The sequence below is a fragment of the Populus nigra genome, chromosome 1, assembly GCF_951802175.1.
Source record: "Populus nigra chromosome 1, ddPopNigr1.1, whole genome shotgun sequence".
NCBI classification, from domain to species: domain Eukaryota; kingdom Viridiplantae; phylum Streptophyta; class Magnoliopsida; order Malpighiales; family Salicaceae; genus Populus; species Populus nigra.
Window position 1 is genome coordinate 45128925 of NC_084852.1, and position 25368 is coordinate 45154292.

The following is a 25368-nucleotide window of genomic DNA, read 5'->3' on the forward strand; positions in this document are numbered from 1 at the left end:
GTTTGTTGTTATTTGCTTGATTTATATTTTTTTTAGTGTATGACTGGATACATGACCTGCATTTCACTACGAGTGTAAAAAAATGATGCTCAAGCGCTATTATAGGATTTCAAAGAACAGGAAAAAAAAAATCCATGACTCGACACTATAGATAGAAAGCTAAGAAAATAATGATCGTCAATTCTTTAAAATAAAATTGTTGAAGAATAAAATTAAAAAAAAACCAATGAAAAAAAATATTAAAGAACAAAACACTAGAAAAAACAAGTAAGGTTGTCAAAATCCATGAGTAGAATCAAGCAGACATTCATTATTTGATAGGTGGCTCGCAAAACGCTGTAGACCTATAATTTTTTTATTGCATAAAAGATATAGAGAGGATGCATATTAAAAAAAAAACAAATTCCAAGATTATGACCATCGACTCTAGATCTAAAAATATTAAAAAAGCAATGAAAAAAAAGGATCATGCCAAACCTAGTGAACTTGCTGAATCCATAACTCGAGACATGATACAAAGATAATTCAATAAAAAAAGGTAAATAAATAAAGAATACTAATTAAAAAAAAAAAATTGTTTGTTTTTAAACTAAAAATATTTTTTTCTTTGTATACGATGCATTAGTCAGTATATATTTGTTTTGAAGTATTTTTATGTATTCAATATATTTATGAATAGTAAAATAACCAAAATTAAGCGATTGAAACAAGGGTATTGACATCCTTTTCTCTCGGTGTTTTTTTTGTAATTTTTTATTTGATTTAGAGTAATAATATAATTTGCTATTTAATTTATAGTTTTTAAATGCAAAAAATTACTTCCACGTGCATGGAAACATTTTATGTACAAACCTTGAACTACAATTATTTTTTAATAATTATATACAAATCTAAAATGCTTATTAAAAAAAACATATTTCCATTATGGACATTTAATACGGATAAAATATCTATTATATTATTTTTATTGTATTTTTTATATGTTTTTTTTTATCAAATCTTATATTTTTTATATTTTGCTTTGAAATGATCAATTTATAATTTTTTTAATTGAAACTTGCTTTTAAAACTTTGATATGTTTTAATTAAAAAAACAACACTCCTAGTAAAATCACATGGTTTAGTTAAAAAATTAGGTTTTTCACTAGAGAGATACATTATTATTTTTTTAATTTCAAATCAATTAGATTTTTTTTCTAATTTCTATTTCAATTGCCTTCATTTTTATTCAACAAACCATAGTGTCAATAAAAAAGATATATCTTGTATAAAAAAAAAACATGAATAGAAAGAGAATTTAAATAATTGTCTTTCTTGTTAATATTTATTTTTACTACCATATAATGAAATAAAAGATAAAAAAATCACTCCCATTACTAATCAAATATTTACATGTGCATCTATCATTTGCTAAAATGAAAATCAACTTTTAATCTTAGTCTTTAATTAATGTTAATAATAATAATTATTATTTATTGATTTATATATTTTTAAATTTATTTTATAAAATATAAGTATCATGCATGTTTTTCAGTATTCAATTAAGGATTTTCATGATATATATATATATATATATATATATATATATATATATATATATATAACACATTCTATAATGATGCCATAACTTTACTCTCTTGCATTGTAAGTCGACTAGTTAAACTTAAATACTAGTTCAGGAAGTCTTGTCCTCTCTAGGTTGTGTCTCACCACATCGATGCTTCCTTCATGCTAATTGCAACAAACACCTCTGCAAACTCTTCCTTATTTATTTACCCTGGATTTGCCAAAAGCATAGTCGAGAGGGGATCACAAAGATGACAACAATTTCCATAACAAGCCGGGAGGAAAGGGATGTCAAAGGCCCACCTGCCGTAGCAAGGGAGCCACGGTACTCCCTCGGCCTCTTCCTTTACATGATTCAAGAGAAGGGGACTAGCCATTTTCCCACATGCGAATTGGTCATTGGCTGGCGGTACCTTTTCTCCTTTCAATAATATTCAGTGGCCACCGGCCAATCCTCTGCACCAGTCACCGGTGAACCAGCACGCAGGTACCACTTCAGGTAAATAAAATCTCTTACATTCATTCGATTTTGTATATTCACCACAGTTATTACATGTGGGGTGAAGTGCAATTCTAGGGGATTTGAGTTGAAACGAAGCTAACATCAAAGTTTTTCCAAGTCGATTTTTAGTGTTTAATCTGTGGATTACATAAATAACTCCACCTCATGCTATCTAGCTAGCTTTCTGCAACATTGTCCGTCTGATAACTAACATTCCACAGCATGGAGCCTCTTCAGGAACATTTCAATCATTTTGAATGACACTGAGTGGTCTAGGCAAGAAGGGACCGTTGGGCTAGAGCTTCCTTAGCTTCACTCGCTAATCAATGCCATCACAAGCAATGCGATGGAAGCACAAAAAAGAACATCATAATCAGCACTCAGCATACGTGTGATTGTGGATTCCAGAGGGAGATCCATATGACTTGACTTGCTTAGAGGGTGTTTGGACCGTGTTTAAAATTGTTTTTGAAAGTACATTTGATATGAAAAAAACATGTTTTTTTAGTATTTTTTTAATAGTTTTGATGTATTGATTTTAAAAATAAAATAAACTAGATAAAAAAAATTATATATATATTGAAAATCACGAGAAAAGCACCTCTCGGTTGGAGTGGAATCCTGCAGAGTAAAAACAAAAACATGTAAAGTTTTGGCAAGGGAGGTGTCAACGTGTCACCATCCTTAATGGACTGGATTCAGGTTATCTTTAAGTGGTCCAGCAACCCATTTGAATTGGACCACTAGCCTATCTGAGCGGCCACCTCACAACGATGAAATGCCCCCCCTTGCATCGATTGGTTCTGTCGTCTTTGGAAGGTAATAAAGTTTGTCGGCTTACTGGTTCTAGGGTTTCCATCATGATATGCGCCATGCTTTTTAGTTCTTGAATTCAAGCCGCTCATTATGCTCCATTTGAATTCATTGATGTGCAATTCAATGAAGTCTCCATGGACACACTCCTGCTCCTAGCACTTGAGATTTATTAATTTACCTAGAAGATCTTGATTTTAATTTCGTTGCGAACCATCAACCACTACTCAAGCTCATCAACCAAGCCCATATACAAAGCCTGTTATCAAGTTCAAGCCCACACATTTGGGCCTTGCAATCCATGAAAATCCCCATTTGTAGATGACAACTTCATCAGAATCCAACTAAGAAAAATATACGGTGAGATGAAGTTAAAGTATGAAAATGTCCTTTTACTTTATCAATTTAATTTACTATACCCCTCTATACTATTACTATAGTCTATTACCCCCCTCTACTATATTTTCTTACCTTATTGCGTCCTTCAGTTAAATACTACACCAACAATTATTAAAGCGCGTTTTTTACAGGTTGCGCCGCGTTGTACCTCTCGTAACACCAACGCATAATAATTAGAGTATTCAATACATCACATTCATTCATGCGAGGAGGTTGTCACGTGTCAAGATTAAATAAAAAAAATATTTAAAAATTTAAAACACAAGTCAAATATTTTTTTTTTAAAAAAAAACACAAGTCCTATATTTGAATTTGATTTTTTTAAAAATTTTCAAATAACAATAATATTTAAAAATTTAAGAGGAACACATTCAAATTTGACACATGGCAAGCTAATTGAATTCCATGTGTCCAACACTGACCATGGTTAATGTGCTAGCTAACCAAAACTCATTATAAATACAATTAAAAAACTTGGGGTGGAAATAAAGTTCATATAAAACCAAGGTTTTTCTATAAAGGAAAAAAATATAAAAAATAGCAGCATGACCCTTTTATTAAAAAGAAAAAATGAGTACAGGAACTCCAATAAAAAAACCCAATAAGTATAGGAATTGATTTTATCATTATCTTTATAATTATGAAAATTGGGATATAACTTATAAGTACTTGATTGAAAAGAAAAAAAAAGCAACCCAAGCCCTTTAATAAAAAAAAATGAATATAAGTACTCAAATTAAAAAAAATAAAAATTTCTGGTACATTTACTAATTTTGAAATCAACTCATAACTTGTAAGCTCTATTTTAACATTTTTTTTTTAATTTCTTCCCTTGCATACTAGCTTGTACCATTTTTTAATAATTAGTAGAGGTAAAAGATTTCAAAAAAAAAAAAGGGTGGGAGGTACGACTATAAAATTACCCTCTCATATAATTGGACTTCATTGAATTAGTTCATTGTTCTGCAGATTCATGGAATTGTAAGAGGGTAGAAAGGTGGAAAAGCCTAAAACCTAGGTGCTAGCACCCAAAAAAAACAAAACATTTTAGGTTGAAATTAGTGTCGATTGTCAAACATAAGCTGTGAGGTGAGCTTGTCCACCTTGCTGAGGAATATAGCACCAATTTCATACCCACAAGTCCGAGTTCCGTAGGATTGAAGTTAATTAGATAGCAATCAATTAAGCACGCATTTGTCAAGCCGTGCGAAGACCTTCGAGAACTCCTCTCCTTGGAGAAGAAGAAACATGCATGGAGTGCCTCTATTAGAAGCAGATTTGCAGTAGGGATAAAGTGTCTTGCAAGAAAATGTGCATCCTACCTGAATATTAAATCATTTAAGACTGTACCGGCATGAAAGATCTATGCTAAAGATTGCAAACTCACCCCTTTGCTCAAAATAGAAATATATAAATCGTAGCCATGTGATGCTGCAGACAATGAAGCTCAAAATTTCTATCTTATCACTAAAGATAAAATAACTTGAAGGGATGACTCAAAGGAGTTTCAAGCATGAAAACATACCACCCAACCAGCTATATGCTGCCACTCGGTCTCGCCATTTCAGTTGTGATCAATACAGGAAAGAAATAATATTGAGCTAAAGAAACCAGAGAACTTGATTTAACAAGATTCTTCAGAGTTCATGGCGGAAACTCGAGAAATGTATCTGTTGTTAAGCAGGGCAATAAACCATTCAATTGTATTTTTCATTGAAATATCAAAACTTGAAAAGATAGGCAAGAAAATACAGAAACATATAGGTCTACAGTAGCAAAAGTATTTTTCTTTTGATCATGCAGTGGCAAAAATATTTGTGACACAACACTCCCCCAATACTCTATGTGAAACAAACTCAAATGTAATCTTCAAATTTCAACCTGCAAATGACAAATTAGAAGTAGTGGTATTATTTATTGTTACAGCTAAATGAGAAACGGAGTAAATATGCTATCTTCACTTGCAGAACTAAAGACAGAAAAGCACCTGTTTTAGCAAAACTTAGATGAGACTGCTGATGAAGTCTTGCTCTCATTTCTTGTCCTCAGAGGCAGGAGAATATGGAACTTTACGCTCTACCATTAATTCTACTGATTTCTAATAGATTTTCATCCATTAGAAACTCCTCTATCTCATATTTCTACTGCCTTGATCCTTGGGAATCATCTTTATCATGAGGTTGCTCTTGCTGCTGTTCTTGATTCAACGAATTTAAGACACCACGGCCCTGCACCATCGGCTGGCAAAAGGGATTCAAAGCTTGAGGATTGAACATCCCACTATGCCCATCCTGTGAAAGTCCAAGCTCCAATCCTGGGAATTGCTGGTTAGTGCCACTAAACATGGAGTAAAAACTCATTAATCCCATGTTAATATTTGGAAACTCAACCCCATGGAACCCATACTTTGGTAAAGTAGTGGAGTTTTCATTTCCAAAATTCGATGTTGACTGACTAGAATTTGGAACAAACCCTGACCCAATCCCGCCTACAGAGGGCCAGACCCCACTTGCCACATTAGATCTTCCTAAATTAGTATTCATCATGGTCCAGTTAGTCCTATCTCTGGACCCAACAACAGCGGGTCCCAACCCTTCCATTTTTGTATGCAATCCTGTTGAAACAGAGTTCCCCTGTTCTGAAACAGAGGCCCCTGCAACTGCAAGAGCTGAAGCAGGAAAAGTCCCAGTACCAGTCGCAGCAATAATCGATGGTTCTGCTTGTTGCAACAACCACTGAATTGTTTCTCCATCAGATTTATTCCCCAGTTCTCTCGTCAGTTGAAAAATCCTCGCCGCACAAAGAGCTGGCATCCTTATCCTCCTTCCTCTACCATCCACTTTCTTGTGCCTGTCCTTGTTGGAGCTTCTCTTTGGTGCTAATTGCTTCTTGTTATGATCTCTGTTTTCAATCATAATTTGGAAATCTTTGATCTCAGCAGGCTGCTTGTTATGGTTGTTGATGTTGTTCTCTGGCATGCTTGCTTTTTGTGGAGGATTCAAGAAAGAGGGCACCTGTAGTTGATGATGATTTGGGCCCTTAGGTTCCATGGGAACAGAGGAAACTAGGAGCCTCTTTGATTGAAGAAGGTGACCTCAAAAGGGCATATACTTTCTTGTCCTTTCAATCTCATCTGTCAATATATTTGTCTCCATGTTCAAAGATTGAAATTTCCAACCTTATCGAATTTGTTTTGTCAAAAAGTTTCGGCTTAAAGTTACTACAGAATGATTAAGGCAACCGCCTTTCTCTTTCATTTGACCGAGCTATATCTTTTATTAGTCGGTAAATTTAATGTTCATCAGCTAAAATATTATGTTCTTAAGGATGAAAGATGTTATATGATCCGAAAGTTATCATTATTTTCGTAATCAATTAACATTTGAGTTCAACCTGAATACAGGTAAGGTACATAAGGTTGTTGTTATGCTTGTCAACTTAAATACGACTGCATTTCACTGGTTTTACACAATGCACATGGCAGGCACTAAGCATCTGCTTCTTGTTGTTGGTTAAGATTTAATTAAGCCACTAGAAGTTATTTTATGTTTTTGTGTTTAGAATTGTATTTAGGTGTGTTTAACATAAAAAAAATATTAAATTATTATTTTTTATGATTTTGATATGTTAATATAAAAAATAAAATAAAAAATACTTTTAAAAAACATACTAAAAATAATACTAAACACATAAGAGTTTAAACCCAAAGTTAAGTGGCAAGGAGTAAATCCTTGTAAATCCCTTAATTTCCATACGCATGACTTATTTTTTTACCCACTGAGAAGATTGATTTAGTTTTTGGTGAAAAATCTTTTAAAAATAAACTAAAATAGATGTTATAATGAGGATGACTCAAGTTCTTAGAGTGACCACAGTAGCTAGCAATGAGTTCAATGGGTCAAGTTTTTTTCTATAAAATTAACATTTTATCTTAGAAAAGAAAAAGAAAAAGAAAAACTAGTTAGCTTTCAAGAAAGTAAAGGAAGCGTGTCTTTCTCATAGCAGCTACGCTTTTTGTACACCACGCAGCGATTTATAGCAATACAAAACGTATTTCAATGAAGTCACATGAAATGAAAAGGCAATGAACTGGGAAAAAAAAAATGGCAGAAGAACGTCAAAGGGGGGATGGAAGCGAAGCAGTATGCTTTCTGTGTGTTTTTCAATTGGATTTTTTTTGTTCATTAATATTGATTGATGATCACTCATCGCAAAATAAAAGCCTTGTTCAGAATGCTAGGATCTACTTCAGTGTATTCAAGCTGCTGATCTGAAATATCTTATAAAAAAAAGAATGTCGAAGTATGATTTCACTCGAATTGGCAATTTCAACATGGTATTGTCGTCATGTCCTGCATTCTTGTCGAGGACAAAAATGTTATGGTTGGACTTATGACAATCAGAGCGTCAATTGTGCCTGGAATAAGTGAAATTAATCTTCGGCTAGTCAGTCCACTTGTGGGCTGTGTGCATGTGTGAAAGCACCGAGTTTTTTCTCTTCTGGTAGAAGAAATAAAGAGTGAAGACAACAGTTCACATGTCCCGTGGACATGAGAGATGATATTGTCATGGCCGAGTTTCTATTGGAGATGATGAGTGGGTACTTGAATCTAGGAGTTGCATACAGTTCAATTCTCTTGATCAAGCAACTGCAGTGGGCCCTTCAATTCTTTAGCTTTTGGAGCCAATCATGAAACATGGGCTAATGCAGAAAGTTCCATCTTCCTGACAAGCCAGCATGATTGCTTATGCAGTGTGTGCGCGTGAGATAGAGACTGTTCCTCTCCGTGTAAGCATGTATTCTGTAAGCAACAAGCCCGATTTAACGAGCTTGGAGACTCGTCTGCTGCTTAGAAGTTCATACAGGAAGTCTGGAAATAAGAGTTTTGTTTTTAAGTTGATGATTTATGTATGATCTATACTCTTAAAAAATAATGCTAATCTTATAGGAAAATGTTTTATAAAATCATTTTCTAAAGAAAAGAAGAAAAAACAAACAATTTAATTTATCTGATTGATTGAAAAATAATTTTGAAAAAACCGTTCGAAAAACTAGTATCGTTCCTTTTTAAAACCATGCTATAGTCCATTGTGGCCCAATGATATTGACATTCCATAATTAATAATAAAACTCCATTCAATAATGTCATCACTTTGTTGACATTATCAACGCATGTTCATGTGATGCAGCTAATTAAGGAGTGCGGAAATATTAATTAAGTATAGATGGAAATTTAATCCAGATGCTGTGGGTATAGTTGTCGCCTGATCTAAATAAATAAGTATTTTTTTTTGACTTGATAAATAATAAATGAAATATAAATATTGTTAAACTTGACTTGAAATTAACTACTTAACCTGAAATATATATTTATATTTATATATTTATAGAATATTTAGATTTTTTTAGTACAATATGATATATATACATATCTTAATATTAACATAAAACACAAGTGCGCACCCATACATATATGAATAATATTTATCGTTTTATTATTTAATATATATATATATATATTAACTATTTTATTTTTTATTGATTAATAAATAATAGTAGATAATAAATACCCATTAGATGCCCAAAACCCAATAAATATTTTATAAATATCTAAATTTTTCACCTGATAAATAATGATAGTATATGAATATCAAGAAACCCGATCCGCGGGCACCCATGATTATCCCTAATAATAATAATAAGGTGTAATTGCTTTGGCCAAAGATTTTATTTTGCATTCTAAAAAATGAATTTACATTAAAAGTAAATGGTAATTTTAAAAAAGTTAACTGAATTAAATCTCTTAATTTTAAATTACCTCTATATATATATATATATATGAAAATCTAATGATGCATAAAAAATAGCAAGTACGTAGCAAGGAATGTATTTTGACACAGAAGTTTATATTACCCTAATTATATGGAATGCTATTCTTCTTGTGGGAGGGAGGTATCTTTAACTACAACCAATACTATATCATCTTAAGATATGCATGCAAGAAGCTCCCAATTTGAAATGTAATTAAGGAATGGAGAATTACCCATCATATATTAAGAGAGGGAAATGTGTGTGCGTGTTCTTTCAATTACCTGCCCACGCTTTGTGAGGGAAATTATTTTACCTTCCCTCAAATTGCCTCCCAACGTGATTTTGAAGCTTGAAAGCTAGTGCATATGTCAATCACATCGCAGCTGTAAGATAGACTTCCGCAAGTAGAAGAGCAAGCAGATGATGATTGATGATAATGGGGTAGGCCATGATTAAAGTTTTGGTGCATGCAGTACTGTTCTTACCATATCTGCTGCCCATATTGGGAACATATAGGACAAGCCTTCAAAAGTTAGCTATCGACATATCACCAAATTCACTTAACTTCAAAGCTTTTATCTAGAGTACTCTCTCAACTTTAGTAGGTTTCAAGATGTTTCTTTCATAACTCATGAACCTCTAAAATCCCTTTGAAAAAAACCTTATCTTTGTGAATCAGAACGGTGCCATCAGTCAAATACTTTTGAGAACCAAGAAAACCAACCAAACCTTGACCATTTGTCCATCGCCTCTTTAGAAAAACTTTTTGCTAATTAATGACACAGGTCATAGCAGATCTCAAACTTGATACTATGGTGGCTGGTCTTTTGTTAGTCAGGTTTCTTGCTTTTATGTTGGTCCACTGAAGTTTGCGGTGATTTGCATATCTCAACTCCCTCCTCCACCAATTCACAAGAAGAAATAAAATAGCGACCCCCCCGGCCTCCCTTTTATTTTTTTTGGTTAGCTTGTTAAAATTAATCCATCGTCTTCATTACCGGTGCTGAACCCTATTTTCGGTCTCAGTGTATCCTAGCTAGGCGAGGGCCTTAAGATCACGTGCCGAACAACACAAATTTCAATTAAATAGTAACAATCTACCAAGCCTCGTCGTCCTTCCTACCTCCTAGTTACAGAAGCCTTGAATTTAGGATAAGGAAATTAGTTCGAGGGTACGGACCATTTAACTTCTTCTCCCTCCCCATGTCATGTATGTGGAAAATGCAAAGGCTCTATAAGGACAACCTCAGATTTTTGTTGGCATGTTGAAAAGGGGGCGGTGGAAGAAACCACACTCTCCATATTTTTATCTCTCTTTTACTTGTCTCCTGAAATGAATTAGACGGCCTCATGAAGCAAATTATATATAGCATTAAAGATAGATATGTATGTATGTTACACACACAAACAAACAAAAAAACGTCTATAAGCACCTCACGTTTAATCCCAAGAGTGGCTTAGACATTGCAACCACCGTGATGATTCCATACGGGACAATACCCTCGTAACAGAATCGATATGATCTACGTTGGATTGGAGGAAGCGAACAAAACAACTTTAAAGTGTGTCCTAACTGCGTACCAAGCATATGCATTCATCCAATTAATTTTCATTATCCATGTTTCACGGGCGACATCAAACATCGCGTTTGAAAATACCTCTTGAAAGATGATATTATTGAAAAAATATTTTTAGATATAATTATAAAATTATCATTAAAAATTAAAAATCACTATTTAATATTAAGGTTACTAGCATCTGTTTTTAAGATTATTAAAAAAATTTATAGTTTGCGAGAGTTTGAGTAAAAGACTAGTTGTATAAAGAAACGACGCATCACTCTTAGTGTATCCTATTTAAGATAAACTATGTTGTTATTTGATTGTTTTTCTAGGTTATATTTCTATTCGTTGATCTTTTTTAAAGATCTAATGCAAATTTCTCTTCATGAGAAAGTTTCTATCTTGTTGGGTTAAGTTCTAAAATTTAAATTTCAACATCACATTCATTTTTTGTATCTTTAATATCTAAAGGTATACTCTACAACGTAGTTTTATACCTCCAAATACTAAAATTTACAACTAATTAAATATAAAAAAAACAAAATGATTGGTAAAATTTTTATGACCAAATACCAAATACCTCCATTAGACATGACTCTTTGTATTCCTCCAAGTTGAGCTAACACCTTTTGTTTACGTACAAAGATGTTACCAAAAACTCTTATGTTCAATTCCTTTCACTTAACTGTCATCATGTTTAGTGAAGATGTCAAACCTCGATCATTTTGCTAATTTTCTCTTAAGAACTCTGCAAAATTTTCTTAAGTGGCCCACGCTGCGTCAAACCGAAAAGATTCACTGGAAATTTGCATCCTCTTGTCTGTGCTATTCAACTCTACAAGAATTGGGTGGTGGTCTGACTTAACTCGAGGCAGTACTTTAACATAAGCTTCAGAAAACTTCAATCTCCAAGCATGATTACCAAACCCTCTGTCCAGACGTTCATAAACTCTTCTATACCCTCTTCTCTTTTGCTCTCTCTACGTGTACTTAGGACCTCCACTGTCAAGATCAATTAATCCACAATTTTGTTCCCATTTACCAAAACGAAGACATTTCCTCACCAAAACAATTTCATTGAGATCCCCTATCATTAACCAGAGGGAAGCTATAGAGTTGGCTAACAACCCAATCTCCTCAACACACTCCTTCAACTAATCTTTTGGATTCATATAAACAACAGTTCATGTCCATGATGAACCTCTGCCATCATCCATTAAAGCATGTATAAAATAGCAAGAGGATTGTAAGACCCTTAGGTCAACCATATTCCCCCCCCTCCCCCCCTCCCCCCCTCCCCACAATAGCCATAAACCACCAGACTTTCCTTGAGCTTCCACCCTAAAACTACTAGTAAAACTAGGCTTTTTTATAAACTTATCAGCAACAATGCCGCTTACCCTTGGTTGATGGTTAAGCTATTGCCAAAACATCAATTTTGTATAATCTTTTGTAATCCTGCATAATAGAGCAGAATTAAAATTTTGACCATAGTTCACGCTGGTGAAACTTTTCAAATCATAAAACTTTATTCTTATTTTTTTAAAAATAAAATTTTTAGGAGCCATCTAGTGATAGTGATTAGAGATAAAGTCTCTGTTGATGCCATTCTAACATAAAAAATCAATTTTAAAGTTAATAGGTTCCATTAGAAGTTTATCCTAGATGTTATTTGACCATGAGTTTCCCTATATGGTAGATATGAGCATGGGTTTTTGTTTTTGAATGAATTTTTGGGTTGTTTAAGTTCATATATGAGTTAATCAAGGTGTTTAGGATGATTTATAGGTGTTTTTAGTCAAACTGAGTTGAAAAATAGGTTTTCAGATTAAAAAACCATCAACCTTAATTTTTCGACCCCTACAGTGACTGAAATTTAGAGAAAAGTAGGTGGTATATTGTATGCTTTTATTTTTTTTTCAAACAATTATGAGGCAGATAACATGTCGCTCACTCTATTTTCAAATAAAAAAAATAAAAACATATGAGTGCGGACACTTTCAAAAATAGGTTATGCGAGCGATCCTGACTTGCTAGACTCAACAACAATTAACCTCTTTTTTTTTCTAATTGATACCTTCTTTTAATATGTATTTTTTTGAAATAATAAATTAACATTACTTCTCTCAAATTTTTTAGACTATTTATTTAATATTTTTTTAAAAAAACTTGGTGTACAAGCCATCCATGCAAGCCCCGCGCTCTTGAATCTTTTGTTTTGGTTTAATTGGTTTCTAGAAGATATGATTTAATTTTTATTTAGTTCATAAATACATTTTAAATTTTTTTAAAAAAATAATCTTAGGAGGCATTTTTTTTTTCTGTGAAGCCTTAATTTTAAAAAAGTTCTTTAATTTTATTAAATCAATTTTTATACATTTTTTTATTGTTGTTTCATTAAATAAAACATTGATTTCAATAAATAATATTATTAAATACAATCAAGTTTATAGCTCGTGTTTTAAAATCAAATATCTATATCCACATTTATCTTTTAAATTTTAAATTTATTATTTGTTTAAATATTACTTGATTTTTATTTGATTTTTACATAAAATAATAGTATTTTTTTTCTAATATAAAGAGCATTATATTTTTATAATCAATTTCATATGTGTGTTTATTTTTATTATTATTTAATTAAATAAAAAAATATTTTTAATAAAAAAATCATTAAATGACTCATATTACAAGATCAAATATATTAATTTATATCTATTTATTAATTTTTTCAGTTTTATCTTTAATTATTGTTGACAATTTTTATTTTTTCTAATATAGATGGTTCTTGATTTATCTAATTAAATGCATGTAGCATATAATATTGGGAATACAATCAATGTGTGTTGTTTTTTCTTTTTTCCTATTTTTCTTGAAGAACAAACAATACATGCCAACGCAAGATAAAAAAGTGATGATTCAAATCACAAAAGGAAGGATATTCCTTTTCTTCAATGGTAAATTCTGCTTGCTTGCACCAGTAACTGGCATGCTCCTTGTATCCCACGAGTTCAAATACAAGAGCTCTTTCGTAACCCACGGAGATAAGGAAAATTATTTTCAGCACCCTAACAAATGACAGCAAAATCACAAAGCGATATGCTCTTCTTATCCCGCTACGCTATAAGTGTCAAAACCTCCCCGTGAGTTATTGCTCTATACCAAGGTCGCCCCATCTGACTTTGTATCTTGCTGCAAGATAGTGAGCCCCAACAGGGCCCCGACTACCATAAGGATAATATTCGGGGATGATCTTCTTCTCTTCAAGCTCCTTAAGAACAGGAGTGAAGAGAGCCCAAGCTGCATCCAGTTCATCACTCCTGATAAACAATCTCCTTTCGCCTTCAATTGCATCCAGCAGAAGCCTCTCGTATGCATCTGGAATCTCTTTTGAATATCTACAATGGGGGCACACCAAGTTGATTTGCAATCAAGGCAATTGTGTTAAATAGACCTTGTTGCATATAAATAAGTCTTTTCATGTATATGATTCAAATGGTCTTAAATTTTACCTTGCTGCGTAGTGAAGATGTAGATTGCTACGGTCCAATCTCATTCCCAATCCAGGAACCTTGTTATTGATCTTCAGATAGATAGCTTCATCTGGTTGCACTCGAATAACAAGCTCGTTTGTAGCCCGATCAAGATCCGTTCCAAAATTCCGGTTGTATAAGTTGCCAGGCACATGCCTGAACTGTACCCTTATCTCGGCACTGACAAAAATAAGTAAATTGCATGTATTATATAACCTATTACCCGGTCCTGAGAGAACAGGTTAGTTGCATGTATCTAACAACCTGTTACATTTTGTTATCAGTGTAGTGTGCAATGCTCACCTCTTATTATGCAATGCTTTGCCAGCTTTCATTAGAAAAGGCACTCCATCCCATCTTGCATTGTCTATGAAGAGAGCGGCTGCAGCAAATGTTGGAGTTAAGCTGCCTTTTGGCACAGTGTTGTCATCAGTGTATGCTGGGTAAGTGACTCCTCCTTTTGTGTGATTCTTGTACTGCCCAACAACAACATCTTCGAGTTGTAAAGGCCTCATTGATCTTAAAACTTTGACCTGCAATCAGTAAGCAATAATATTTAATTAAGAATAAAGAAAACAAATAACTTAATAAATTCCCACATTCATGCAAGTAACAATAACCTTTTCGTTTCTGATGTCTTCTGCATCCAAACTGACAGGTGTTTCCATCGCAAAGAGGGCTAGTATTTGAAGCAGATGGTTCTGCATTATGTCTCTTATTATTCCGTAATTGTCAAAGTACCTAATTTAAACCAATTCAAAAATTTTAGCCATAAGCTGTTAGATAGAATGTAGAACTGTAAGCTGTATTCTCATCTCAGAATGCAAAGTACCCTCCACGTCCTTCAGTGCCAAAATCTTCAGAGAATATCAACTGTACGTTTCTGATATACTGCCTTGACCACAAGGGTTCAAAAATGAGATTAGAGAAGCGCAGAACAGACAGGTTTTCCACAAGCTCCTTTCCCAGATAGTGGTCTATCCTGAAAAAATAAGGAATATCCATCTGATCAGATCGTGCTCCAATTTCCTCAATAAAAGCTGATTAATTTTAGAAATCTTCTACCTGAATATTTGATCTTCATCAAGGTATTGCTTGAGAGCTTTTGTCAAAGCAGCCGATGAATCTGAATCTCGGCCAAAGGGTTTCTCAACAATGACCCTGGTCCAGCCAATACCAGATGAAGCTGATGAGCTTGCACATTTTACCGCATCTATAAATATATTTGGAGGAATTGATAGATAGAAGAGACGATTAGAAACTCTCGCACCCTGCACATGCAAATTTCATTATCAAACATGATCAGATTATATAAATGCTCAAGTAGTAGAACCTTTCATAGAAAATTGTAAGGAACCCCCATTCTAGTTATCTTAACCATATAAAAAAAACAAGGCATTCTATGATATTCTAACCAACAGATAAAATACTAATCGTATCTCAGTTGCTGCATAGTTCACCAGCCACTGAAAATAGTACAGAACAATGATAATTACAATTTAAAAGTGAAATCATGAAAATCATAATGAAGAATGGTGCTAAATCCTTGCAATATGTACATGCCACCAATTTGCATGAACAATTGCCACATCCATAGTTACAGTGACTGGTTGTACAAATCATATGACCCATACATTAATGACCAAATACTTCACTCATGCACTGCAATACTGCATGTGATTACTAAACACATCCCCCCAAAAATTATACCCGCTATCACATCAAAACCTCTTTCAATCAGCCTGGAAATGGTAAATGGTAACACCAACATAGTGATCCAAGAATATGCTATGTGATACAGCAGTGTGCACTTACCACAAGCTAAGGTGCACAAAATCTGGGTATTGGCATAAAAATATCTTAAGTGCAAAACCTCCCTACCACCCATTCAGCCCAGTTTATGCACCTTACTAGGAATGTCTACAGATAACAATAAGGCATAATGTCCAATTAACTCATAGTCAAAAGTGATATTCTTATCAACAAAACCCTCACTTTGATCCACAAACCACAAATGGAATAAGAATTTTGTTAAATGTTCATTTTACATGCCAAGCACCAATAAGTTATCCACTACTAATAGAGATATTCCATTCTGCTGCAATGCTAGCCCAGATCCCCATTACCTCATGTTCTTTCAGCTTCTTGTCTAACTCAGAAAAGTTTTCCTGAGAACCGTATTGACCAGAATGGTAGAAACATCTCTTAAGAAATTGGTCCATCTTTTCATCACATTTCTCCCTGAAAATCCAGAAGCAGCAATACATATCACGTCCCAACCTCCAAATAAATCACAGGCATTTATAACACGTAAGCTTCAAGTCATGGCCAAAAAGGAAAGGACTAAAATCACCTCTTATCAATTCTGCAAGTAAGGGTCTTGCTAACCATGTTTCTAAGTTCAGCATCAGTCATCTTGCTCCGAGCATAACCAAAGATAGTAAAATGCTGCAACCAAATAACTTCACAACTTAAAATATGAATATGATCATAAACTGAAGAAGAAGACTTTAAAAACAATCAATCATTGAAATCAAGCTTTCAAGTGTAGACGGATAACAGAAAAATCCAAAATTGAACCTCCGGGAGACAACCCTCATAATAAAGAGCAAAAAGTGCAGGAAATATCTTTTTCTTTGCAAGGTCACCAGATGCTCCAACCACAGTGATACTGACAGTCGACTCATCTTTATTTACATCAAAACTAGCTGCTTCTTTAATTTCCTCAGTTGATGGAACTGAAGACAAGAACCCATCTTTCAATTTCTTAAAAGGAGTCTCATTTTCAACTGGGGTCACTGGAGTGGCCACTGCACCTACAATCAGTTACCATTCAAATAAGAACAAACAAGAGAGCATAGGTATTCATTTTTTCAAAAAAAAAAAATGACCAAGTAATATCTCAAAAAATGACTTGCGAAAATATTAAAAGCTGAAAACTTTTCTCTGCTTCTATATTGTTTTTCAGTTTCTAAAAGAAGAAGAAAACAGAACTTATCACAACTGAAGCTATACAGATCAAAGGGCATCTTGTGGATTTTCAAGCAATAAAACAGAAGACAGCCAAACATTCGGCAATCAAAAAGCACAAAACGGTACATGTAGACAGTTTAAGCAAACATTTTTGTCAATATACAAATAAATCAGCTAAACAATTCTTACAACAAATGAAAAAAAATCATCTTTTTCAGAAAAAAGAAATGAGAACAATAAAACTAAAAGGACTAACCATCTTGCATGAGAACCACATTTAAATGAAAATTTCTTCGAGAATGAAAAGAGACCTTAACAGGTAAAACCCTTTTAGCAATACAAGAAGAGAAGTTTAGTCGTTGATGGTGATTCTGCCCGTTAATTGATAGTGAAGAAGAAGAAGATGGTGTTAGAGAATATGAAATGGAACGACATGTCGTCGAATAAAGGGTAGCCATGTTTTTAGAAAGATAACAGTTTCTCAGCTTTCTGTTTTAAAAGAGTTGGTGTGTTTTGGAAGAATCAAAGAGATCGGTTTTGAGGGAGTTGGTGATGGTGATGACTGGGGCCTAAAAACAAACTTCGGAAACGTCGAGGGGTAAAGGGCAAGGGCGTAAGGCCCTTGAGATCTCCGAAAGGCTGCTCTTTTGTCTTCACCAAACAACACCTGTCTTGTTTTTGTTTTTGCTTTTGTTTCTCTTTTTAGAGAGAGACACAGATGAAGGTAGTGTTTTACATAGTAATTAAAGTTATAAAAAATGTTTGTTTTCAATATAATATGAAAAATATAATGTAAATTTGAATTGTAAAATTATAAAATTAGATGTAAATTTTTTAACTTATTATATATTAATAGTTTTATCAAAAAAATTAAATTATATTAAAATCTGACAAAGAGAGTCAATAATATTATAATTAATGAGTAATTAATAACATAGATTGTAAGAAGTATATAAAAACTTGGTGACAACTTGATTGTTCTTATCACAATAAATTATTAATCAATAAAACTTCAGATTAAATGAAAACCAAATTTTAGAAGGAAGCACACAATGTGGCCTCCAAAAATTAAAGATTCTTTTCACCTCTTCAAACATTTCTCATATCTAGTTTGATGCTTATTTACATGATATGAATTGTAACATAATTAAATATTTTTTAATAAATATGTTGCAAATATTAAAGAGTTTTTTTAATAAATGTGAGGAAAATATAAAAAATATAGACACATAAGAATTTCATGCTATCTTTTGACAAAAGTTTTTTTTAACAAGAAGAGTTTTTCAAAAGAAAAAAATAATTTAATCTAATGATGTGAAATATAAAATAAGACTATAGCTAAATATCCCTTTTAAAAAAAATACTAAGATCCAATTTAATAATATTTTAAATTTTAATGTAACTTATTATTTTAGAATTGTAATTATATGTCGAGCGATAGAAATTAAAAATATAGACAAGATATAAATGGTATAAATTGTTTTGTTTAAATGAGTTTTTTTTAATATTTGTAACTATAGTAAAAAATAATAAAAATAATTTTATAATTCTTTTAAATTTTTGTAACTATTGAGTCAAAGCTAATTCCAAAAATCAAATTTAGTAAATGATTTCGATATGTTGAAACCCAATAAAATGTCTTGTTAACTATGCTTGTCGCAAGGCGACATTGAATAGCAGGCTAAGCCTCTTGAGAGTGTGTTGAAAAGGAAAGGCGACATTGAATAGCAGGCTAAGCCTCTTGAGAGTGTGTTGAAAAGGAAAGAGGTTTGGGTATAATTATAAAATTATGATTATAAGATTCAGGAGTTGCCACCTGGTATTAAAGTTACTAGGAAACCTATAGTCTGTGAGAATCCGAGTGAGAGACTGGTTGTACAAGGAGAAGATGCATCACCCTCAATACATCATACCTAAGGTAAGTTGCATTGTTGTATGATTATTTTTCTATGCCATCTTTCTATTCATTGGTCTCTTCTAAGATCTAAGGCAAATCTCTCTTCGTGAAAGAGTCTTTACCTTATTGTGTGAAATTATAATTGTTCTAAAGTTCAAATTCAGGGATCTTCTTGAATTTATTTGTGGTCCCTCGCATGTTTTTTTTCGATGACTTTACTTAGTATTGGATTGTAAACTTATACTGTAAAAATGTGAATCTGATATAAAATATATTTATCTTTTCTTTTTCTCTAAAAAAAAAGGCTCCTTCAATGCAAAAAAAAATATATTTTTCTTTCAATTCAAATTTTACTTATTTAAGCACTGGCGCTAGAGTCAAGAATATTCATATTCACTAATGCCAAATTGAAAATACTCTCGGTATTCACTAAAGTTAGAGTTAGGAATATTGAAACTAGGGCTGAGAATCATTCTGAACCCCCTAATATTCATTGATGTCAATATCAGGCATATATTACCTTTTTTTCTTACGTAATATTTGTCAATGCCAGTGTGAAACCCTGAAAAAAAAAAAGTGATTAAAATAAATGGTTAAATCTTAAATAATAATAATAATTCTCATATTGACTAGTTTCATGCTATTAAGCAGAACGCTCAATCCGACAGTTAGATTGAAATGAAATTTTATGAGAAATCTCATACATATAGTCCTACATTCGATAAAATTTTTATGGCAATCCGAGTTCGAGAAGATATTTTTAAAAATGGTAATAGTCGGATAGGAAATAACATAAAATTCATCAATGGTAGTTTTGTAAATAATCTGATGAGCCGACAAAGTCCAGCAATTTATTCTCCCTTCTTTTGACGCCAAAAACAAAAGAATAAAACAGAAGGGTGAGAAAAGAATGAGGGAAAATGCTTGAAACAAAAATTTACCTTGAGAGAAAGAGTAGAAATTGTGTAAAATCAAGGATTTAAAAGGTGTAAAACAACAAATCACTCCCTCAAGCAATGATTTAAGAAGAAAAACTAACTGAGGGAGAAGGGAGAGAAAGGGGTTGTAAGTAAGGGAAGGAAAACATCATCAGGTTAGCTTTAAAAGTTCATTTTAGTATTGGGTAATGAGTTCTAAGTTGTTTAAACAAGTTTGGGTGGAAAGAAATAGATTTAATGCATTGTTCTTAGATTTCTTGAATTACAGTTTTTAGGAGAGAATTTAGAGGGAAATGTGAAATTGTTGAAATTGATACATTGTGATAGAATAGGTTGATAATGATGCAAAATAATGAAGGATGGGAGATAAAAATTGGGTGTTATGAAAAACAAAAATGCCAATCACATTTGAAATAAAGAAGGATGAACATGGAATGTAATAAAGCTTGTATAAATTATGTGTGATTGTGGTGTGTTGATGTATAAATGATTAAGTTGTATATAGGGATATAATAATATGTGGAAAAGTTAAGTAAATAAATGGTTAATGTCAATGCATGCTAATATATAGAGGTAAAGAATTTAATATATTACAATGCAAATTATTAGAAAGAGTATTAAATTATAAGTTCATGAACAAGTTAGTTAATTATGAAGGTATAAGGAATGGTGTGAGGATTTATTTGGATGATCATATGACATAGTTATTTTGTCATGCTTAATAATATCAAATATAAACAAAAAAAATTAAATTAAGGAGTTATGAAAAAGAAATAATTGAAGTATGAAAGTGTAAATCAATGAGGATTGAAGGTATTTATTACCGATAATAAAAGATGCATTTTAAGGAAAATTAAGTTAGGAAAATATGTATTTTTGATAAGAAATATTAATAAAAGAATTAATTAGTATGAATGAAATTAATGTTGAGACGAGAATTATTGGAATATGTAATATTGAAATATATAACGTGACAATGAAATTATGTGCGTGTTACAATTCTGGATATGAATATTGTAACAAGAATACCTTCCTTTTATTTATAGGAGGATCATTCGTGGCTGGAACTTTAGCAGAGCGAGCTCGAACACCTGGAGCTGCAGGTAGGTGTTTCACTCTTTAACTATGTAAAGTTATTGTAGTTGTTCTTTCATTTTCTTTTATGTGATTGGGTTGTCTTTGTTATACATGTTTGATAATTATTAGAACTGAACTGTGTCATGGTTGTAAGAGAATTATGAGAACACATGGTTAAGAATGAAAAGAATTATTCGATGAATGAAATTAATTAATATAAAAGATAATGTGTATGACTTGGTTGTCTAAATGGTCAGAAATTAAGGAGATATAAACATTTGATTTTGACTTAGTTTCCAAAGGAGTGGAAAGCTAAGATGAATACTATTTGACTTAGTCATTCACAGAGGCATGGCTAAGGTGATACGGACAAATGACTTAATCATTCGTAAGAACGGAAACTAAGGTGTGGTTATAAAACTTAGTCATCTATGTATGAAATGGCTAAGATAGTAATGGATTTGATTAGGAATTAAGGAAGACCTGAATTGTTTATGTGATTACTTGGTTTCCATTAAGATGAGGACCAAGGTGGTAAAAGGAGTAAACTTTACAAGCCAACTATGAAGCTTGGTAATGGAGAAGTCATTTCAAGTAACTAAAGTTGAAGAATATGTCTACAGAAAATTTATTAGAGATTATGATGTTAAAAAGAAAGAAACATTTGTAAATTATATCTATGTGTAAATAATAATAAAAAACTTAAAATTGATGTCAGGATTGTTAGGGATCAGGGGTTATAATGTATATATATACTTATATGCACGCAAAAAAAATTCCTAATTTTGCAACGAATATGACATAAATAAAATTGAGGGTGTTACAACAAGAGTTGGAAATATTTGTAGTTAAATATTTAGAAATATTATAGTCAAACCATCAAAATCATAATACAACAAATCTTTAGCAAATTTAAAACAAAATCAGTACTGTAGCTTACCTCTGGTAGAACACTTAAAAGATTATATTAGCTTTTTTTTTACGTAATCAGTCTCGTACCATGGAATATTTATTGACCAGTTAGGGTTTCTAATAACCATAATATTAGGTGACGACTCTTTAAACTAAACCTCTTTTCCCTCTAAGAATAATATGTCAAATATTTTTTTTTTCTAGAAACATAAAGGTTGTCGTGATGTTGGGTGTGACAATTCCAAACCAAGATTACCATTATAAACAATCCAACCTATATAATCCAACATTCCATAATATATACACTACATAATTAACTTTAAAACACATTAGAATTTAAATGAATCATAATATGGGTAGTTCTTGCTCATAATAAAAATCATTCAAGAATAAATTGTAAGAAATAATCCAATTTTTGTTAACCTTCTCCATTTCCCCCCTCTAACTCCCAATTCCACCCTTTTCTAAGCTTAAAACCCTTTTTAAAATTTTTCAAATCTTCTTTTAATTCATCAAAACTCCATTTAATTCACTAATCTAACTTTTTTCATATCGCCAGCCATTGACCAATAAACAGCTATATTTATAGTCCTAAATTTATATTATTTGCAAAAATTCTCTTATGTTGAACTTCCATATTTTATTTTTCATTTAACTGGATATTTCATCTTGGTTCACTTTTAAAACTCCTAACATAAAAGTTTTATTCCATAAACCTTTTTTATAATTATTCAATATTATTTCATTTTATTTTTTTATTAACCTACTTTATTATCAAGTTAATTTAATTTAATTAATTTTTTTAACACCAAAAAAATTTGTTTAGGGGTTTACAAAGCTAGTTGGTTTTCTTTAATTACTAATGATGTTAATGAGACACGAAGATAAAAAAAAATGAAAAGATTATTATCAAGGTCATAAACTGGAGCACAAAGAAACAACACCCTCCCATGAAAGCCAACAACACACTCCTTTGAAGAGCTTTTAGGGCAAGGCAAGTCACCCTCCAACAAGTTATCCTATAAATATTAAAAGAGAAAAAAAAAGGAAAGCTAAGAGAATATCATACTAGGCATAATTTGTTTATTGTTTGTTTATAAATTAAAAAAGTTATATTGATGCGTGTAGGATTTATCATACTAAACCAGTTATAGTAAAGATCCATACATTTTGAACTCTAGTCACTATCTAAATATTATCCTAATGGAAGTCTAACAGTTAAAACTCTAAATTCTCTCTCTCTCTCTCTCTCTCTCTCTCTATATATATATATATATATATATATATATATATATATATATATATATAAAGCGGTATTAAAGTTATTAATGCATTTCGGTAGGGCTTCAAGTAGAGTAAAACATTATTCATACCTAACTTGAAACTCAAAATTTCTACCTATTCAACTTGGTTCGAGTTAATATCCATCAAGTTTGGATGAAATTGTCACCCCTAACTATAACTCTTCGTGTCACCATCTCAATTAACCATGACTTTATTCAACTTGGTTCGGGTCAATATCCATCAAGTTTAAACATTGTATGTATACCAACTAAAATAGATAAAAAATAATATAAGAAAGATAACAATAATAAACAACACAAACTCTACCAAATAAGGTCACTATATCAAAACCTCAAATTCAAAACTTTATTTCTTAATAATTCATCAAGTAATCTCATTTTTAACAGGTTTACAACTCCTTAAATAAACCCACATACAACCTAAAGAAACTAAAAAAATCTAAAAAATAAAGGAAAAACAATAAAAGTCTTAATTTTTAAGCATAGCATCTAATTTTCTAAAATACATTGGAAAAAATAAAAATAACTAAGGAAAAATAATCTTCCTTATAAACCTTCTACATCAGTTTACCCGAATTTAAAAGAACATATCCTCGAGTGTAAATCACTTTTGACTCGATCTTATGAATGAATTCAAGACTCTTCAACCTATTTTCTTTCTTCTCTTTGGATGTACAACAATTTTAGATATCAACTTCAATTCTTTCATGTTAGATTTTACATAAAAAATATCAATTGACAAATAATACCTCTTGTACTGGCTTTTAGAGTAATGGATTACAAACCTCAAACTTCCTTCATCATCATGTGTTGTATCTATATAAACCTTGAATAAATATACATTTTTTTATAATAGTCAATTTATAATCAAATGGATCAACATAGCTTAAATTAAAAAATTTCTTTCATTAAACACTTTTGTGTTATCTTTGCACTTAACCCCTAACTTATTAATGAGGACACCATTTATGACATTATCATTTTCATTATTTATGGTGTCATTATCAAAATTATCATCATCAAAATAAACATCATAAATTGATGGAGAATAGCAATCCATATCTATTTCATTATAAATGGAATAACCAAAATCTCCATGATATTTATCCCGATCAAGAAGCTGCCTCCTCTACTCATGCTTTTGAAATGAGTTCTCATAATTGGTCATAGATCCATGATTACTCTCCACATGATCCTCTACTTTTTTTCTTCATATTTGTTAATCATGATAATTCTTCATCTTGCCTTTACAATTTTATCACCGTTAACTGACAAGTCAATTTTGCAATATGTCTTTGCATGTGCTATATCACCAGTTCCTGAACACCCCTTCTCAAGGGAGAAATATCTCATCCCCTCGTAAGTGAGCACATTTTGTTATGCGAATACATCTTCCATCCATGGTTATTAATCACCAAGAATTGTTGGGTTTTGATACCAACTAACACAGACGGAAAACAACACAAGAAAATATCAATAATAAACAACACAAAATTCTAATGAATAGGTCACCATATAAAAAAAAACCTAATTCAAAATCTTATTTTTCAATAATTTATCATCAAGTAATCTCATCTTTAAGAGGTTTTTATAACTTCTTAAATAAGGTTCAAAACAACCTTAAAAATAATAATAAAAGTCCTAAATAAACTAGAAAAAAGTAAAAATAACTAGAAAATATAATTCTTTTAAAAAAACTTCCTACATCACATTGCTTAATTATTAGATGCCTTCAATTAAAAACAGGAATTTAGTGAAGGTATATCACCTAAAGAATAAATAGAAGAAAAAATGTACTGGTTCGAGTTTCGTGGCAGACTTTAATTTTTTTAATATTTTTTTGGTAGCATATTAAGCAGGCGTTTCTTTTTATTCTTGTTCCTTTTCTTTTTTTTGGTACCATTTACAGAAATGAGTTGGACATGGTGCAGAGAGAGTACATGAATATCAACTATCAAAACTATTTATCAAACGAGATTAAACCGTTTAAAAATGGGACTAAATCAAGCTCCATTTCCTTCTCAATTTTTTGTTTTTTATCTAACTCTCCTTTTTTGTTTCCCATAATTCCCCGTTCGCT

General features: G+C 31.8%; 2 protein-coding genes across 2 annotated transcripts; both read right to left on the reverse strand.

Annotated features, from left to right (window-relative positions):
* Positions 1-4969: 4969 nt before the first annotated feature.
* On the reverse strand, positions 4970-6508 carry LOC133699106 (transcription factor TCP20-like). The gene is made up of 2 exons (XM_062122248.1): positions 5268-6508; positions 4970-5161 (listed from the first exon to the last, which is right to left on the reverse strand). Exon 1 carries the CDS (start codon positions 6328-6330, stop codon positions 5422-5424), a length of 909 nt encoding a protein of 302 aa, XP_061978232.1. The 5' UTR covers positions 6331-6508; the 3' UTR covers positions 4970-5161; positions 5268-5421.
* Positions 6509-13572: 7064 nt separating this feature from the next.
* Positions 13573-17833, reverse strand: LOC133680797 (glucose-6-phosphate 1-dehydrogenase, chloroplastic-like). The gene is made up of 10 exons (XM_062103792.1): positions 17417-17833; positions 16768-17003; positions 16541-16635; positions 16314-16428; positions 15253-15458; positions 15020-15169; positions 14808-14928; positions 14491-14720; positions 14167-14367; positions 13573-14052 (listed from the first exon to the last, which is right to left on the reverse strand). Exons 1-10 carry the CDS (start codon positions 17616-17618, stop codon positions 13803-13805), a joined length of 1806 nt encoding a protein of 601 aa, XP_061959776.1. The 5' UTR covers positions 17619-17833; the 3' UTR covers positions 13573-13802.
* Positions 17834-25368: the final 7535 nt, after the last annotated feature.

Coding starts and splice junctions, on each gene's coding strand:
- LOC133699106 (XM_062122248.1), bottom strand. CDS start 6,330: ATGGAACCTAAGGGCCCAAATCATCATCAACTACAGGTGCCCTCTTTC.
- LOC133680797 (XM_062103792.1), bottom strand. CDS start 17,618: ATGGCTACCCTTTATTCGACGACATGTCGTTCCATTTCATATTCTCTA. Junction 15,170..15,252: donor GATGAAGATCAAATATTCAG/GTAGAAGATTTC, acceptor TTATTTTTTCAG/GATAGACCACTATCTGGGAA. Junction 14,721..14,807: donor AAGACATCAGAAACGAAAAG/GTTATTGTTACT, acceptor TACTGATTGCAG/GTCAAAGTTTTAAGATCAAT.